The 19,631-nt window shown below is 44.0% G+C and overlaps 1 protein-coding gene across 4 annotated transcripts in view; it reads left to right on the plus strand.

The window, feature by feature from the left end:
- The window catches only part of ptprna (protein tyrosine phosphatase receptor type Na), a 50,330-nt gene extending 31,141 nt beyond the window's left edge, over positions 1-19,189 (plus strand). For 3 of the 4 annotated variants that reach the window (XM_042075479.1, XM_042075497.1, XM_042075504.1), the window contains 11 exons: positions 1,565-1,774; positions 4,660-4,872; positions 7,593-7,740; positions 8,183-8,256; positions 9,370-9,447; positions 9,770-9,889; positions 10,829-10,995; positions 11,986-12,039; positions 12,167-12,231; positions 17,416-17,489; positions 17,947-19,189. In XM_042075479.1, coding sequence (XP_041931413.1) covers positions 1,565-1,774; positions 4,660-4,872; positions 7,593-7,740; positions 8,183-8,256; positions 9,370-9,447; positions 9,770-9,889; positions 10,829-10,995; positions 11,986-12,039; positions 12,167-12,231; positions 17,416-17,489; positions 17,947-18,018 — 1,275 coding nt within the window. In that variant the 3' untranslated portion in view covers positions 18,019-19,189. The remainder of the gene's footprint in view (positions 1-1,564; positions 1,775-4,659; positions 4,873-7,592; positions 7,741-8,182; positions 8,257-9,369; positions 9,448-9,769; positions 9,890-10,828; positions 10,996-11,985; positions 12,040-12,166; positions 12,232-17,415; positions 17,490-17,946) is intronic. The other variant, XM_042075489.1, reaches the window with a different exon arrangement.
- Positions 19,190-19,631: the final 442 nt, after the last annotated feature.

The raw sequence follows: 19,631 nt of genomic DNA on the forward strand, positions 1-19,631 counted from the left end.
CTTCATTTATCCTCTCCCTTTCTTTTTCTCCATCACTCTCTCTCTCTGTCTCTCTCTTCCCTTCATTATATCTCTCCCTCAGTCTCTCTCTCTTTCTTTCTGCCTGATGGCCAGGGATTACATTGAGCATTCTACTGTTGCCATGGCAACGGCAGGCCCTGCTCTCCCCTGCTGTGGCTCCCAGACGCCATGGCAACATCAACAGGCAAGGGCTTAGGGGAGCAGCGTATGGTGTGTGTGTGTGTGTATGTGTGTGTGTGTGTGTGTCCAGGGGTAAAGAATATGACATTTCAGCCCTGGTCTATCTTCTTTTCCGCGTTCTTGTCTTTCTATTTGAAAAAAAAAATAATAAGCTATAGATGAAGAGAGAGAGAGAGAGAGAGAGAATGTGTGTGTATGTGTATTGGCTTGTGTGTGTGTATTGGCTTTCCCCCTGGTCACCAGTGTGTGTGTGTGTGTGTGTGTGTGTGTGTGTGTGTCTGTGTTTGTGGGGGTTGCCTTTAATTGTTTACTTGCAAGTAATTATGCGAAAGGGGGTTGTGACTCTCTAATTATTTGAAGAGTGTTGAGGAGGGTTGACACGTGGCTGTATGTGTGTGTGTGTGTGTGTGTGTGTGTGTGTGTGTGTTTCTGCATGTGTGTGTGTGTCTGCATGTGTGTGTGTGTGTGTGCCTGGGTTGCTGGGGTAATTAGTCGCCGTTGATGGCCCTGACATCCAGCTTGTTTACACAAACAGAGAGAGAGAGACAAAAGAGTGAGGGGGAGAATCATGTCAAAGGGGACCACACACACGCACACACACTTACCCCCTCCCACACACACACTCTCTCACACACACACACACACACACAGATATACACTCACACACACTTACCCCCTCCCACACACACAGATATACACTCACACACCACTTACCCCCTCCCACACACCCACTCACACACACACACTTGCGCTCTTTTATGACTAAAACATTGTTCATGAAGCGCATGTGTGTTTCTCTCTCTCTCTCTCTGTGTCTCTCTCTCTCTTGCTCTAGCTAACAGGATTTGTAGAGAAATCCTCCTGATAAGACTGGTCCTTCATCTCTGTCCCCCAGTCGAGTCTCACTTCTCTTAAGATGTTGCACAGCGCAGCGTAGAACAGTGTGGCCCAATAACATCACATCCAATAGGATTGGGAATTCATCTGTTTGGAATGATGTTATCAACCACCTGTTCATTTCTTTCCCCTCTTTCTCTCCTTCTGTCACACTCTCTCTGTCTTTGTTCCTCCCTCTCTCTTTCTTCCTCTACCTCTTTCTCATCTTTTTTCTTCCCCTCTTTCGGTCTCCCCCCTTTTCGGTCATTTTCCTCCCTGGCCTCCCTCTCTTTTCTTCATGCTTCTTCCCTCTCTCTCTCATCTTATTTTTCTATCCCTCTCTCTCCCTTTCTCTCCCTTTCTCTCTGTGTTTCTCTCTCCCTCTCTTACTCTTGTATTCATGCTTCCTTCATTCTCTATGTCTTACCTCTCTCCTCTTCCTCCTCCTCTTCCTCATTCTCCCTGTTGCCCATCCTCTCTCATCCAGAGGAGTGAGGGACGCGGGTTGGCGCAGGCGACGAGGATGGGCGAGAGCTCCCGTGGCATGGTCCTGGGGCTGGTTGCCATGGCGTGCGTAGGCGGAGTCCTGGTGGTGGCGCTGGGCGTGGCCTGTTTCCGTTACCACGGACGCCAGCTGGAGGAGCGCAAGCTCGGCCTGGGGCCAGAGGGGGGCGCCGAAACACACTTCGACTACCAGGTGAGTGTTCATGGAAAATGGAGAGATGAGGAGGGGAATAGAGATGAGAGGAGGAATAGAGAGATGAGAGGATGAATAGAGAGATGAGAGGAGGAATAGAGAGATGAGGGGATGAATAAAGAGATGAGAGGAGGAATAGAGAGATGAGGAGGGGAATAGAGAGATGAGAGGAGGAATAGAGAGATGAGAGGATGAATAAAGAGATGAGGAGGGGAATAGAGAGATGAGGAGGAGGAATAGAGAGATGAGAGGATGAATAAAGAGATGAGAGGAGGAATAGAGAGATGAGGAGGGGAATAGAGAGATGAGGAGGGGAATAGAGATGAGAGGAGGAATAGAGAGATGAGAGGAGGAATAGAGAGATGAGAGGATGAATAAAGAGATGAGAGGAGGAATAGAGAGATGAGGAGGGGAATAGAGATGAGAGGAGGAATAGAGAGATGAGAGGATGAATAAAGAGATGAGAGGAGGGGAATAGAGAGATGAGAGGAGGAATAGAGAGATGAGAGGAGGAATAGAGAGATGAGGAGGGGAATAGAGAGATGAGAGGAGGAATAGAGAGATATGAGGAGGAATAGAGAGATATGAGGATGAATAGAGAGATGAGAGGATGAATAAAGAGATGAGAGGAGGAATAGAGAGATGAGGAGGGGAATAGAGAGATGAGAGGAGGAATAGAGAGATGAGAGGAGGAATAGAGAGATGAGAGGATGAATAAAGAGATGAGAGGAGGCATAGAGAGATGAGAGGATGAATAGAGAGATATGAGGAGGAATAGAGAGATATGAGGATGAATAGAGAGATGAGAGGATGAATAAAGAGATGAGAGGAGGAATAGAGAGATGAGGAGGGGAATAGAGAGATGAGAGGAGGAATAGAGAGATGAGAGGAGGAATAGAGAGATGAGAGGATGAATAAAGAGATGAGAGGAGGCATAGAGAGATGAGAGGATGAATAGAGAGATAAGAGGAGGAATAGAGAGATGAGGGGATGAATAAAGGGGTAAGCGGATGAGTAGAGAGATGAGGGGATGAATAGAGAGATGAGAGGATGAATAGAGATGAGGGGATGAATAGAGATGAGGGGATGAATAGAGATGAGGGGATGAATAAAGGGGTAAGCGGATGAGTAGAGAGATGAGGGGATGAATAGAGAGATGAGAGGATGAATAGAGATGAGGGGATGAATAGAGATGAGGGGATGAATAGAGATGAGGGGATGAATAAAGGGAAAGGGTGGAATAAAGGGATGATGAGGGGAATAGAGAGATGAGATATTGGAGATGTCTAGAGTGATGCAGACATTGCTGATATCGGTTGTATGGAAGTAGATAAACTTTTTTATACAAATGTGTGGACAATTGTATCATGTGGTAAATTAGCAGTATTGCTCTGTATTTCCAGTAATGACTCAGAGGGATTACAGTTTAAATGTTTTATTTTTTATTTTCGTGAATCACAGTAATCATCATTTGATAACATAAACATCTGAACAGCTTCTTCCATTCAGAGAGGAATCATCCATCGCGTCGGGGCCGTTTTACAACCTCGACCGTGCATTAACTTCTGTGAACAGACCACCGTGTCGTCCATTATCCCTTACATATATATATATAATTGATATGGCCTAATGTCAAAAAAAGTCAGCAGGTTTTGTATTTTAATGAAGTGCTTATGAAGACCATCAAAGCCAAGTAATTAATGTTGGGAGGAGTTGTGATTAGCTGCTGTGAACAGTCACAAACGTGTAGTGGAAACACTGGCTGTCAAGTGAACAACATATTTGTGTGGTTCTGTCTTCTAATTTCATTAACTTATTAGGTAACACTTTACTTGACAGTATCTACATAAGACTCACATGACACTGACATCACACATGAACCCTAACTCTAACCCTAATTCTAACCTCTAACCCTAATCCTAACCCTAACATTAACCCTAACCTAACCCCTAAACCTAACCCTAACTTAGGTGACTCATGACAAAACCAAATGACACTTAATAACAGAAGTGTTATATCATAAACATTTATGACCTGTTTATAATGTTTATGACACATTCATGACAGTGTCATGTCACTCTTATGTGGATACCGTCAAGTAAAGCGTAACCACTTATTGATTTAAGGTCAACATTGTTTTTATTACTACACTTGTCATATGGCATCTGAAACAAATGGAAAATCAGAGAGAAACTCGGTCCCTATCAGTGCTGGAGGGGCGTTGAGCCATGCTGATGGCCTGGTGTTGGTCTGTCATCCTTTGGTTTATCATCCTGTATTTAGGAGACACATTGTAGGGGGAATGAGATTTGTATTCACTTTAGTGAAATGAAAATAAATTTACCTCAATTTGAAATAGATGAAATAGAATATAATGACTAAAAAGTACTTTTGATTACACTTTACTTGACAGTGTCAACATAAGAGTTACATGACACTGTCATGAACGTGTCATAAACAAGTCATAAACGTTTATGACATAACACTTCTGTTATTAAGTGACATTCGTTTTTTGTCATAACAAGTTAAGATTAGGGTTAGGGTTAGGGTTAGAGTTAGGGTTAGGATTAGGGTTAGAGGTTAGGATTAGGGTTAGGTTTTGGGTTAGGTTTCATGTGTCATGACAGTGTCATGTGTTCACAACAGTGTCATGTAACTCTTATGTCGATACTGTCAAGTAAAGTGTTACCGTACTTTTTATTCTTTATTTACTAACTTCAAAATAATAATTTACCCTGATGCATAATGACATTTCCTGCCTCTACCTCTCCCTCTTTCTCTCTCTCCATCTCTCTCTCTCTCTCCATCTCCCTATCTCTCTCTTTCCATCTCTCTCTCTCTCTCTCCTTCTCTCTCTCCCTCCTTCCCTCTCCGGATTCCGTCAGGAGTTGTGTCGCCAGCACATGGCGGCGAAGTCGTCGTTCGGCCGCTCGGAGGCGGGCGGTCGGCGGGGCACGGACACGTCGCGTGTGAGCAGCGTGTCGTCTCAGTTCAGCGACGGACCCCAGCACAGCCCCAGCTCCCACAGCAGCACCCCCTCATGGAGCGAGGAGCCCGCGCAGTCCAACATGGACATCTCCACTGGACACATGATACTGGTACACACACACACACACACACACACACACACAACATGGACATCTCCACTGGACACATGATACTGGTACACACACACACACACACACACACACACACAACATGGACATCTCCACTGGACACATGATACTGGTACACACACACACACACACACACACACACACACACACACACACACACACACACACAACATGGACATCTCCACTGGAAACATGATACTGGTACACACACACACACACACACACACACACACACAACATGGACATCTCCACTGGACACATGATACTGGTACACACACACACACACACACACAACATGGACATCTCCACTGGACACATGATACTGGTACACACACACACACACACACACACACACACACAACATGGACATCTCCACTGGACACATGATACTGGTACACACACACACACACACACACACACACACAACATGGACATCTCCACTGGACACATGATACTGGTACACACACACACACACACACACACACACACACAACATGGACATCTCCACTGGACACATGATACTGGTACACACACACACACACACACACACACACACAACATGGACATCTCCACTGGACACATGATACTGGTACACACACACACACACACACACACACACACACACACACACACACACACACACACAACATGGACATCTCCACTGGACACATGATACTGGTACACACACACACACACACACACACACACACACACACACACACACACACACACACAACATGGACATCTCCACTGGACACATGATACTGGTACACACACACACACACACACACACACACACACACACACACACACACACACACAACATGGACATCTCCACTGGACACATGATACTGGTACACACACACACACACACACACACACACACACACAACATGGACATCTCCACTGGACACATGATACTGGTACACACACACACACACACACACACACACACAACATGGACATCTCCACTAGACACATGATACTGGTACACACACACACACACACACACAACATGGACATCTCCACTAGACACATGATACTGGTACACACACACACACACGCACACACACACACAACATCGACATCTCCACTGGACACATGATACTGGTACACACACACACACACACACACACACACACACACACACACACACACACACACACACAACATGAACATCTCCACTGGACACATGATACTGGTACACACACACACACACACACACACACACACACACACACACACACACACTCACTCACACACTCACACACACACACACACACACACACTACAACATGGACATTCTCAATGGGCACATTCTACTGGTATACACACACACACACACACACACACACACACACACACACACACACACACACGGTGCGGCTGGGGATGTCTGCCTCCTTTTTGTCCCTGTCAGGGTTGCCAAGTCATGGACACCTCAACAGGCACAGGCAAGATGCAATATACGATTGAAAAGAGGGTGGGGATAGTGCAATAACAGTATAGACAGATTAAAGATTACATATAAATATAGTGCAAGGCAGTTCAGGGCAATGATAATGTATTAATAACAATATTGTAACTGACTGTAAGATTGAAGTACACATGAGGTAGATGAGCAGAACAGTGTTGATTGACTTTGTTCAGTGTAAGGGTGGGGGCTGTTTCTGAGTGTTCAGAGGGACTTCTTGGGGGAAGAAGCTGTCTTTGTGTCGGTAGTGCCCTGTATTGTCTACCAGAGGGAAGGAGGTTGAACAGTTTGTGACCAGGATGTGAGGGGTCTTTAGAGAAGTAGAGACACACATACACACACACACACACTTCCAAATGTACCAAAATGTGTGAGAACGTTATCAGAGAAAACACTTGGCCACTTGGACATTCATTCTGGGACACAGAGCAGAATTAGAAAATGGGTAAATCAAATGTCCTTGATGTTTTGTTTGCGCTTGTTGTCATGGAAAAGTGTAATAATAACCCTGTTGCAGATCACATGGGAGACATGTTGACCTAATTTCCTTATGTAACCACACTATGATTCCAGGCACAAATGTATTGGTTTGTAAAGACCAGTTAGTTTGTCCCTGACCCTCGTGACCTCTGACCCACGTGACCCCATCTCTCCTACCCAAAGAAAGACACATAGACAGGGAGAGGTACACTGTGTGGTGAAGGGGAATTCATATATGAATATTAATGAATAACATGAATATGCATACATACATATCAATAATAATAAATATTATTAAAGTTAATTATGCATCTCTAAGCAGTGTAAAACTTGTCTACTTGTCAGTCAATCATGTATGCTAGTCAGAGAAGGTCAGTAGGTATCGTTCTTTCTCCTGTGTTTTACTGCCACCATTCCACTGATTGCTGTCACACACACACACACACACACACACACACACACACAACATGGACATCTCCACTGGACACATAATACTGGTACACACACACACACACACACACACACACACACACACACACAGACACACAGACACACACACACACACACACACACACACACACACACACACACACACACACACACCTCACACTGATTGCACACACACACACACAGAGAGAGAGACATGTCCCATCTCACATTGTGTATGCGTGTGTGTGTGTATGTGTGTGTGTTTGTGTGTGTGTGTGTGTGTGTGTGTGTGTGTGTGTGTGTGTGTGTGTGTGTGTAGGCCTACATGGAGGACCACCTGAAGAATAAGGACCGTCTGCAGAAGGAGTGGGAGGCCCTGTGCTCATACCAGGCGGAGCCCAGCTCCACCTCCATGGCCCAGAGTGACCTCAACCTGGACAAGAACCGCTACCAGGACTTCGTGCCCTGTAAGACCACAGCTCACAACTCATCTCTCTCTCTCTCTATTTCTCTTTCTCTCTCTCTCTCTCTCTCTCTCTCTATTCAATTCAATTCAATGAGCTTTATTGGCATGACTGTAAGTGTTACAATGTTGCCAAAGCAGTAATTACATCAAAAGAATTAGCAATTTATAGTAATAATAGCAATCTCTCTGTCTCTCTCTCTCTCCCTGTCCTTCTCTCTCTGTCTCTCTCTCTCTCCCTGTCCTTCTCTCTCTCTGTCTCTCTCTATCTGTCTCTCTCTCTCCCTAACTCTCTTTGTATCCTCAAAAGTGTAACATAGATTTCCAAATGTGTTCAAATAGCACACTTGTCTATACCTATATAGTTTGACATACAGTATACTTAATTCCAGTTGATGGCGTACCACTCGCCTCTTATGATTGGTTGACCCAGTGCTCCGTTTCAGATGACCATGCCCGTGTGAAGCTGAAGGCGGAGAATAACCCCAGCAAGGAGGACTACATCAACGCCAGCATCATCGTACGTACCCCACATCCATGTTGAGAACGATTTCATATCAACTCACTTCATCTTCACCTGTGCAGTTCGCCTCAGCAAGTACACACACACATGCTCATAACCATGAGGATCTATGCTCACGTTTGGCTCAGCAAGTACACACACACATGCTCATAACCATGAGGATCTATGCTCACGTTTGGCTCAGCAAGTACACACACACATGCTCATAACCATGAGGATCTATGCTCACGTTTGGCTCAGCAAGTACACACACACATGCTCATAACCATGAGGATCTATGCTCACGTTTGGCTCAGCAAGTACACACACACATGCTCATAACCATGAGGATCTATGCTCACGTTTGGCTCAGCAAGTACACACACACATGCTCATAACCATGAGGATCTATGCTCACGTTTGGCTCAGCAAGTACACACACACATGCCCATAACCATGAGGATCTATGCTCATGTTTGTTTGTTATTTTAATCATAAATATTTTATTCATATACACTAAATATATACTAAATCATATGAATTTTTGTTTGCCTAACATTATTTTGTAATTAATAAAATAAATAATGATGACAACATGACTATATTTGTAAAACTAAACAACATTTAATGTGTGGAGTAGACAGTGTGGCCAATGTGGCAATCTCTTCCTCTTTGACTAATAATACAGTGTTTAACTGTGTTAGAGTGAAAGAAAACATTCTTAAAATGCATAACCGAGGACATAGAGACTACAACTTTTTAACCAATAGTATCCATTCCCAAGCAAACTGACACACATATATCAGACATAATCCACCCCACCACCATACCTCCCAAAACACAAGCACACACACACACTTTCATTCTGATATCTATGGTTACAGCCAGGAATTAGACCAGTCCATTGACTATGGCCACTGATGCGATAGAGTGCCCAGGAATGCTATCATCTATCTGGGAGTTTAACACCAAACAGAATGTTTTTCTTTCTTTCTCTCTCTCTCTCTCACTCTCTCTTTCTCTCTCTCTTTCACACACACACAGGCTTATGTGCTAGCCTTTTGGAGAGATGTTTAATGTTGAGATTATGGGACTTGAATGGTGTGCTTTTGTTGTTGTCTCTGGTGACAGATCGACCACGACCCACGCATGCCAGCTTACATCGCCACCCAGGGACCAATGGAGCACACCATTGCTGACTTCTGGCAGGTCAGGGGCTCACACACACACACACACACACAAACACACACACACACACACATGCACACACGCACACACACACGCACACAGACTTCTCATCATCATCGTTCAGAACCGCTACTTGTCTTTTGTTTTCTAAACTAACAACAAAAAGAAAGTGTGAAAGTTCACATTCACCTGAGTATGTATCGTTGTGTGTGTGTGTGTGTGTGTGTGTGTGTGTGTGTGTGTGTGTGTGTGTGTATGTGCGTGCGTGCGTGCGTGCGTGTGTGTGCATGTGTGTTTGTGTGTGTGTGTGTGCGTGCATGCGTGTGTGTGTGTGTGTACACAGATGGTTTGGGAGAACGGGTGCACTGTAATAGTGATGATGACGGCCCTGGTGGAAGAGGGCACAAAACAGTGTGAGCGCTACTGGCCTGACGAAGGCTCATCACTCTATAACATCTACGAGGTCAGTGTGTGTGTGTGTTTGCGTGTGTGTGTCTGAGACAGAGAGAGAGAGAGAGAGAGAGATTCTTGCATGATTTATTGAGAAACTAGCATTTTCTAGAACTAAAGCTTTGTTCAGGCGTGCGGGAACCTATTTTTGACCAGGGGTGCTGAATAACAAAAATAATGGATGTCCGCCCACCCACTTTTCTGATCGTCAAAACCACACCAGAGATGTTAGGCTTTAAATATAGGCTAATAATCAGGCTGCAATGATCTCGCAAATAATTTCTGAATAGCCTAAAGTGTGTCGTCTCCACAGCAAGTACGTGTCCTAATAATTTCTATCTTAGCGACTAGGATAGTGAAATGATTGCACTAGCTATACATTTATTATTTTTGCAAAACTGTAAAACACAATTAAAGTTTCTTTCAGCTTATCCATGTTTTTTTTGAACGTGTAAATCGCATAGAATATGTAGGCCTATATCAACCGTAGGCCTACACACTTGATCGCTATCACATAGATGAAACCACGCTACGGTTCTTACAGTAGGCAATATATATAATAATTTTAAAAAATCTATCTTCTGCCAGCAGGGGGTGCTGCAGCACCCTCAGCACCCCCCTTCCCGCGCCCTTAGCTTTGTTTGATCGCTTTCATTTTGCAATATACGTAGAGGTTATTTGAATACAATAATATTTCTTAACAATGGGAGCCAGTGAGATCCTGCAGTGACCAGAATGACATCCACAGCAGTCTGCTTGTGTAGAAGCTACAAATCGAAATACAGATTTGGAAAATATACGTATTTTTATACATCAGTAGGTTTTTTGTCATACAGACACAGTCACTGATTTCTGACCCCTCACCTCTGCTTCGTACTCTCTCTCTCTCTCTCTCTCTCTCTCTCTCTCTCCCTCCTTCCTTCCCTCCCCCCAACCTCTCTAACATTCCCAGGTGAACTTGGTGTCTGAGCACATCTGGTGTAAGGACTTCCTGGTGCGGAGCTTCTACTTGAAGAACGTGCAGACCCAGGAGACGCGCACCCTCACCCAGTTCCACCTGCTCAGCTGGCCCTGCCAGGGCATCCCCTCCTCCACACGCCCCCTGCTGGACTTCCGCAGGTACTGCAGCATGCATGAGGATTGTTTTTTTTTAATACAGGGATACATCTTTGGTGAAATGGTGTGTGTGTGTGTGTGTGTGTGTGTGTGTGTGTGTGTGTGTGCATGTGTGTGTGGCCATTTGTCAAGCGTTTAACTGGTTGCTGTGCCTCAGCAACCCCTAATGTATGAACCCTTATCACCTCCTTTTCCTCTCCCTGTGTGTGTGTGTATGTGTGTTAGTGAGTGTGTGTGTGTGTGTGTGATGGGGGAAAGCCTGGCCCTGGAACACCTGACACAGCTCCCAGTGTCATTTTTGTGATTTGCAGCTAGTAATCTGGGTCCAGTTGCATAGTCACAAAAATGATCATTGGTAGATGTGAGCGCAGCAGGAGCGAAGCTGGCCGGATGCTCCATCGCCTCCTCTCCGCTCCTCGCTACTCCTCCTCTCCTCTGCTCTCCTCTCCTCCCCTCTCCTCCCCTCTCCTCCCCTCTCCTCTCCTCTCCTCTTTTCTCCTCCCCTCTCCTCTCCTCCCCTCTCCTCTCCTTTCCACCACTCTTCCCTCTCATCTCTTCTCCTCCCCTCTCCTCTCCTCTCCACTCTTACATTCAGTTTTCTCCTCTCCACCCCCCTCTCCCCATTCTCCTTCTCCTTTCCCCACATTTCTCCTCTTCCTACCTTTCTTCCTCTCTTCTCTCCTTTCCTCTTCTCTTCTCCTCTTCTCCTCTTCTCCACAGGCTGCAGTCGTTGCCCATTGGTCTCTCACTGTATTCCTCTCTGTTCATGTTACAGAGCCACATGCAGAGTTATGCAGTATTGCACTGGGTCAATTGAAGTGTGTGTTGTTATTAGTGTGCATTTCTTGCCATTAGCAATATCTTCACTTCATTTTTTCTCTCTGTTTCTCTCTCTGTCCCTCTCTCTCTCTCTCTCTCTTTCTCTTTCTCACCCCTCTGTTCCTGTCTGCATTCCTGCTTTGTTATCTGTCCCTCACGGCGTCTCTCTCACAGGAAGGTGAATAAGTGCTACAGGGGCCGCTCCTGTCCCATCATCGTCCACTGCAGGTGAGTCATGCGGCACTACCCACAACCACCACACGGGGGAGCCACAGGGATGCTTTAGAAAGCAACAACCATTCTGCTGTTACTCTGCCATTCTCATGTTCGGTTCCTTGTTCTCTTTCCCCTGCAGCAACGGAACAGGCAGAACTGGAACTTACATTCTCATCGACATGGTTCTCAACCGCATGGCTAAAGGTAGATACCTGCTTGGTAGAACTCTGGCTTGGCCCCTACAGAAAGACTTGCTAAGGCTTTTAAAGTATCATTAACTGCTAACTATTGTATAATATTGCTATATTTACACGAAAACAGTTATCCAGCTGGAATATAATTAATCTGAAATGGCTTAATGAATCTGACTGAAATGGTGACTTGAATGTGAATGTGAGAAAAAAATGTGGATAACACTTTACAGTAAGGGTACGTGAATTATCATGAATTCATGCATTAATTAATTCATGATTTATACATTACTTCATTCCTTTATATCTTATGAATCATCAGGAATTTACATGAGTTCATAGTCTCTCATTAATGACATCATGCATAAACAATACATCAACTAAGCATTAGGTATGGTGGGTCCGTCATTATGATTTGTGATTTCTTAAACATGATCATCATGATTACATGTATGTCAGGTTAATTACTCATGAGTTCATCATGTTTGTGGCCCCTCAACTAAAGTGTGAACAATGGCATTTGTTTAGAGAACTGCACAAGTTGTATTCAAATCAGATTTTGAGTAGTGATGACAACATTTTTGGCAGAAAAAGAAATCATCATGATCATTCTTAATAAATCATAAATCATAATGATGTGCTCACCATACTTAATGCTTTAGTTGACGTGTTGTTCATGTATGAGGTCATGAATGACAGACTATGAACTCATGTATTTGCCTCGGGTGTACTGTGGAGTGGGTAAGACTGTTTTTAGTGGGAGGCTAACACATACTGATGACTTGCGCTAGCTTAGCACCTGCAAACTCTGCAACTAGAAGGACGGGAGGAAATGTGTTGAAAACGGTCTCCACTGATAAATATCACACTTGCTGACTTGGAAATGACGTCCTATGTCCAAAATCCTGAACCACCCCTGTAAGGAATGAAGTAATACATAAATCATGAATTAATTCATGCATGAATTCATGATAATTCATGTACCCTTACTGTAAAGTGTTACCAGAATGGGTGTATTTAGAATGCATGGATTTCATTACATGGATTAATATAAACATGCACTGACACACGTGATCACTTTAAAGTGGTTTATTTGCTCATATTCATTTATTGATTATTTAATTGACAACGTAAGCTGTTGGGCCGTGTGTTCCCTTCCGAGTGGAAAGAGCAGGAAGCCACTGAAGGTGCTGTGATTATCAGAGTTACTAAAGAGCCTGTAGCCTGCAGGTAGTCGCATGTTGACTACATCTCCCACCTCCAGCTGCAGAGTCACACCACTGGACAGATAGGAGTTTTGTTCATTATTATCATACTTTGACAAATACATGACTTGCTCTCCATTCTTCATTATCCTGATGCTCATCCAGCGTGAGTTTAGTCCATCCATGACAGTGAATCTGAAGTAGTAGACTCCTCTGACTGGAGCTGTGAAGAAGCCTGTTGTGCTGCTGTAGGCCTGACCAACATTGGTGATGATTTCAGTGAAGACCAGGTTCAAGTCAGTACCCCCAGCCTCTATGTATCCTGAAATACCCAGAGCTGCTGAGAATGCCACCTTGGGTTGCTCTGTGAGCTCTTTCTCCAGATTCACTACTTCAGTCTCAGTAGCTGCCAGTCTGGTCTTCACTGCTGTCAGCTCTGCCTCTTGTGCTGCAGTTTCCATCTTCAGGTTCATCACTTCAGTCTTCATGGGGGTCAGGTCTGTGTGTTGGGCTGCAGTGTCTTTCTTCACATGCTCCATGTCAGTCTCAGTGGTGGCCAGTCTCTCAGTAACTGACCTCAGATCAGATGTCTGTGCTGCACTTTCCTCCCTCAGATTCATCACTTCAGTTTCACTAGCAGCCAGTCTGGTCTTCAGCACGGCCAGCTCAGTCTTCACAGCAGCCAGCTCTGTGTCTTGTGCTGCACTTGCCTTGATCAGGTTCATCATTTCAGTCTTCACAGATGTTAGCTCAGTGTCTTGGGCATCATTTTCAGTCTTGGTGTTCTGTAACTCATTCTGGGTGACAGTCAGCAGCACTCTCAGCTCCACCACCATGTCTCTGAGTTCCCTGAGCTCAGCAGAGACGTCCAGCTGGGTAGAGACTGCAGCAGCAGCAGCCCCAGTGCTCTGGCTCTCTGTCTGAACTTTAGTCTGGGTGCTCTGAGTCTGAGCTCCACACATGGAGAACAGCAGCACCAGCAGTGAGATGACGGCACTCATCTTTAAGACCTGTATGCCTCTCTCATACAGTAGTAGTAGTAGGAGCAGTAGTAGTAGTACAGTGTTTCCCATACATTGACTTATTTGTGGCGGCCCACCAAAATATCAAATTTGACCACCACACAATGATTTTCCAGGTTGTACTAAATTGTGCTTAAATCTGGTGGCCTCAGCCGTGGCGCAACTGGCTGGGGCACCTGCACCGTACGCCGGCGACCCGGGTTCGATTCCCGCCTCGTGGTCCTTTCCAGATCCCACCCCGACTCTCTCTCCTACTCACTTCCTGTCACTCTCTACTGTCCTATCCTTAAAGGCATAAAAAGCCCAAAAAAAACAAAATAAAATCTGGTTAGCATCATAACCACACTGTGCTAATTGTTAAAAACTGTTGTATTCAAGTTAATTCTGCAAACCAACCACCACAAATGGAATTCAATTCTGTGGGAAACACTGCAGTAGTAGTAGTAGTACTAGTGGTAGTAGTATGAGACTATCTTCAGACACCCCCTTTTTATATGTTAGTTAGTGATTGTGTAAGACGTTGCATCACCTTTCAGGGTGAATAAAAAAAAGTCCAGGGACACAGTACATTTGTACATATAGCCTAGTGTTGATTTTTCAGGACATATCTGTTTATTCAGTTATCAGTGTTGTGGAAAAGTACAAACATATTGCCCATGTATCCTGTGAGTGTGTGTGTAATGTGTATGTGTGTGTTGTGAGTGCTGTGAGTGTACAGAGAAGCGTGTGATGATGACAGTGATCGACGACCCTGCAGTCTAACATGTCTGGTTAGACTGAAATGTGGACTACTTGTGCGTCCTGAGTCAGTATTAGAATCTGTCTCTGCCTGCCTGTCAATCATGTATCCCAGCCAATGAAGCATGTGTGCTGGCCTTGGGTGGGTGTGGGAGTTCAGGGGCCTCATTTATAAAGCGTTCTTACGCACAGATTTGATCTTAGACCGTGCGTACGCTCAAATCCATGCCAATGCTCAGATTTATAAAAACCGTCTTTGACGTGGAAAAGTGCTTATCTCCACGTCAGGTTAAAACTTGACGTACGACCATTTCCTTGTGGTAATGCGGGGGTACTGCAAGTAATCTGAGGTCTAAGCGCGATGCATTTTCAAAATTCCAAGACCAACGATCTCATGTCTTTCTTTGCCATATGCATGATCAATATCAGAAGATTTTAAAAGACGTTTTTGGACGCAGCTTAATGTTTCATGGTTTGGCATAAAACTGCTAATGAGAACTATAGCCAACTTAAGAAAGTGAAAAAACTTATAGCTTACTTATTTCATAATATCTAAAAAACACCAAGACCTACGATGGAATGATTGAAACATTTTTACAGGTGATCTAGTATATTTGGTGTTCTCACCAATCTAATATTGACCATAAAATGTCCAATTGCCCTCGTTTAGGAGAGGAAAAGTACATTTGTGCCAGGGATGTAGTGGTAAAATAAGAGGTGGGTGAACTATGAATTCTGCGATCTCGGTGAGGTGGACTGCGCCATGCGGTATCGGATTTTTAAAAAAGGCATTCAGAACATGTTTGATAATGGTGGAGGTTAACGTACAGTATTGGGAATATATATAGTATTGGATTATATAGTTTTGAATGTTAAAAGTGAATAAACTCTTTTGAGAGGTGGATAAACTAAGAGGTGAGTAGGCCTAAACTCTATTTCTGAAATTGCAGAGGTGAATAAACTGCGTTTACTCGCGTTTAGCCTCCACTACATCCTAATTTGCGCTCATAGCATACGCCTATTCTCAGCTCCGTAACAGAAAGGTAATATTTGAATGTAAGCTATACAATGTAGGCTATAGATATTTTATATCATATATAGTATAGCCTACACAACCAAGGGACGGAAGTTATCCTCTGGCATCTTCATATTTAGTGTTGCGTCGGAGTTGCGCAAAGAGGTGCAGGCAGAGCGCGCATCTGTTTGCTTTTTTTGACTGGCAGTGCCCAAGATCAGATGACAATACGTGAGTTGGATAATGTAGGCTAAAATATAAAGGTGGGCTTAAAGCAAACAATAAAGGACAATGTTTAAGCCATTGGACATTATTGAAAGAAAATGATAGCAAAGATATGCAGAATGAATAAATAATGACCGGCGAACTAGGCTACTTTTTCAGCAAAAACATAGCCTATCCTAAAAGAAACGTTAAGCCTACATGACATATCACGCTTAATTTAGTCCTCTGTTTTGTAGACTAAATCAGCATATTACCCTGGGTCATATTGGAAACGTACAGTAGCCTACTGTACCATAACGTACAGGATTATGCTGTAGGCCTAGGTCTTTCCTTCATAGGGTAGGCCTACCCAATTTTTTCTTTTTTCAACAAAGTAGGCCTAAACATAGGCTACTAAATGTTGATTATTCACATTACTGCAAGCAAAAGGAATGAAAGCGAGCAGAGGACAATGGACATGGATGCATACGATCTCTTTCCAGAAAGCTTTGCTGGAAAAAAACATAATTAGTTAAGCTATTCGAACTGACGCATATAGGCTAGTTAACATCAGATGGCAAAGGTTAGGCCTATACAATGTTTTCAATATATACTTTGACATAGGCTACAGCTTTTAGGCCATTGATTTCATTAAAACATATGCTAATGATATTGATGAGGGGGGGTTTACAAGGCGGAGACCTAAAACCATCCGGCTGCGCACAAGTTGACGTTCATTTGTGATTTATAATGGGCACATCTGGAAGGGTGGCGTACGCACGTTTTTTTCACACGTACGATCATTTCAGAAATGATCTAAGATCAAATGAAGGATGGTTTCTACGCAACACTTTTATAAATGAGGCCCCTGAACAGCCAAACTGCTGCCAGATCCACTGATTGATTGTAGGGTATCAGTAATAGTGTTTGTGTTGGGTCTAATATTTGTGTACACAATGTTATAATAATATGTGCTTCGCTGTGTGTGTGTGTGCGTGTGTGTGTGTTTGCAGGAGTAAAAGAGATTGACATTGCTGCAACACTGGAACATATCCGTGATCAGAGAGCAAACATGGTTCGCACTAAGGTACATGGCTCGCCCAACTTTCCCGTCAATTAACCCTGCACTTTGGGCTGTGTGCAACTGAGCATGTCTTACTTATTTACAACATACAGTATGTGTCTGTTGATGTGTGTGTGTATGTGTGTGTCTGTGTGCAACTGTGCATGTCTACTTATTTACAGCGCACAGTATGTGTGTGTTGATGTGTGCATTGCTTTTGACAGACATGTATAACATGTGTGTGTGTATGTGTGTGTGTGTGTGTGTGTACACGTGTGTATGCGTGTGTGTGCGTGTGTATGTGTGTACGTGTGTGTGTTTGTGTGCGTGTGTGTGTGTGTGTGTGCGTGCGCGCGTGTGTGTGTGTGTGTGTGTATGTGTGTGTGTTGATGTTATTTGTGTGTATCTGTGTGTCTGTACCTTCAACTCCTGTGTGTGACCTGTGCTGATTGGTTGGATCTCCCTTTTCTCCCCCATGCAGGACCAGTTTGAGTTTGCCCTGACGGCCGTGGCAGAGGAGGTCAATGCCATCCTGAAGGCCCTCCCGCAGTGAGATCCATCCGTGCCATCCAGCACGCCACCCCTCTGTGCCATATGCCCCCGTGTGCCCGCACCCCCCTCCCCTTCCTCTTGCCCCTCTTCCTCCCCCCGACCCCCTCCCTCCCAACACCATGTCCAGCCCCTTTCCCTGCCCCGTCTCAAAACATACACAGAAAGGGGTGCAATCTCCCCTGAAACATGTAACTGTGTTTTTAAACCGCCTCATGCTGTTACACACTCATCCAACCTACCAGCCCAGAAATGTTTCAGCAACTCAGAGTTATATGGTCCAATATGACTTAAATGACAAAAGAATTTAATGTCAAAAACATGTATTCTCCATGCCACTGGATGTAGAGTATATGATTACTTTTACAACAAAATAAATTAATAAACAAAAGTATTTGGTGATAATGACGTTGAAGACGATGTGGACATTGACAGAACCCCCTTTACGAGCGCAGAATATTAGGATACTCCGAAGTCAAAGAGAACCATATAATTCTTACAATAAGCTATTGAATTTCCTATGCATAATCCTATAATCCCTCATGACTCAATCTGTCCTCTCACACCTGAGCAGACCAGCTCAGAGAAGGGAGAAGAGAAAAGCACAGACACAGCTGAGCGGAACCGCTGCAGGTCAAAGGTCAAAGTTCACCCTCATCTCCGCTGTCTGGCGCGTATAAGTCCCTGTGATTGGTGTTCAGTGTTGCAGCATTGCTACTCTTATCTTTGAGTCCTCGTTGTCGTGTTTTAAGTCGGACATCCAAGCTTTTTTTTTTTTTTAAAGCCTCCAAATCCCTCATCATAACCCCCCACCCATCTGAATATGAATGTGTTATATTTTAAAAGAAACCATAAGAGAATATTTTGAAATGTTCAAAAAAATATACATGTGTTTGATTTCTATGAATGTAACTGTCCAGACACCCAAACACTCGCACTTGACACCAACGTGCTGAATGAGCGAACATTCCGTCCGTCCGAGACATCTGCTGTGGTCACCTACCTTGTGTCTTTGCAAGTGCATTGTTGTAACACAAAGAATCATGCGTTGTGATTTCAATGTAAATAATTAATTCTCAATTTACCTTCCTTCCTGTGTAGCAAAGGTAGAAAAAAAACGTCTATAAAAATATAAAGATATTTTTAACTTGTTCTCTATTAAAATTGTGAAGTGATGCAACTGCAAGGGTTGAGTTTGTGTGTGTATGTGTGTTGGTGTGTGTGTGTGTTAGTGCGTGTGTGTGTTAGTACGTGTGTTAGTGAGTGTGTGTTAGTGCGTGTGTGTGTTCTTTTTGACTGAACTATAATTGTGTGGTTTTAATTATATGTGAACCCAAAGCTGTTAGGGACTTGTACAGGTTCAGTTCGGTTCGTTTAAGAGGAGCCTGAGTTTGTTTGGGGTTTTCACACATGCACAAACAATGCTGAGTGCACATGCACAAACAATGCTGAGTGCACATGCACAAACAATGCTGAGCTTGTTTTGATAGCTGAAAGGGCCGAGTGTGAAAACACCCTCACATAAGGTTTCTTACTGCCATGCTAGTCAGTTTGTGAATAAGTGTGGATATGTGTGTGTTACATTAATTCATGTTACATTAGTGTTTCTAGTTGCAC

The sequence above is a fragment of the Alosa sapidissima genome, chromosome 2 (assembly GCF_018492685.1).
Source record: "Alosa sapidissima isolate fAloSap1 chromosome 2, fAloSap1.pri, whole genome shotgun sequence".
NCBI classification, from domain to species: domain Eukaryota; kingdom Metazoa; phylum Chordata; class Actinopteri; order Clupeiformes; family Clupeidae; genus Alosa; species Alosa sapidissima.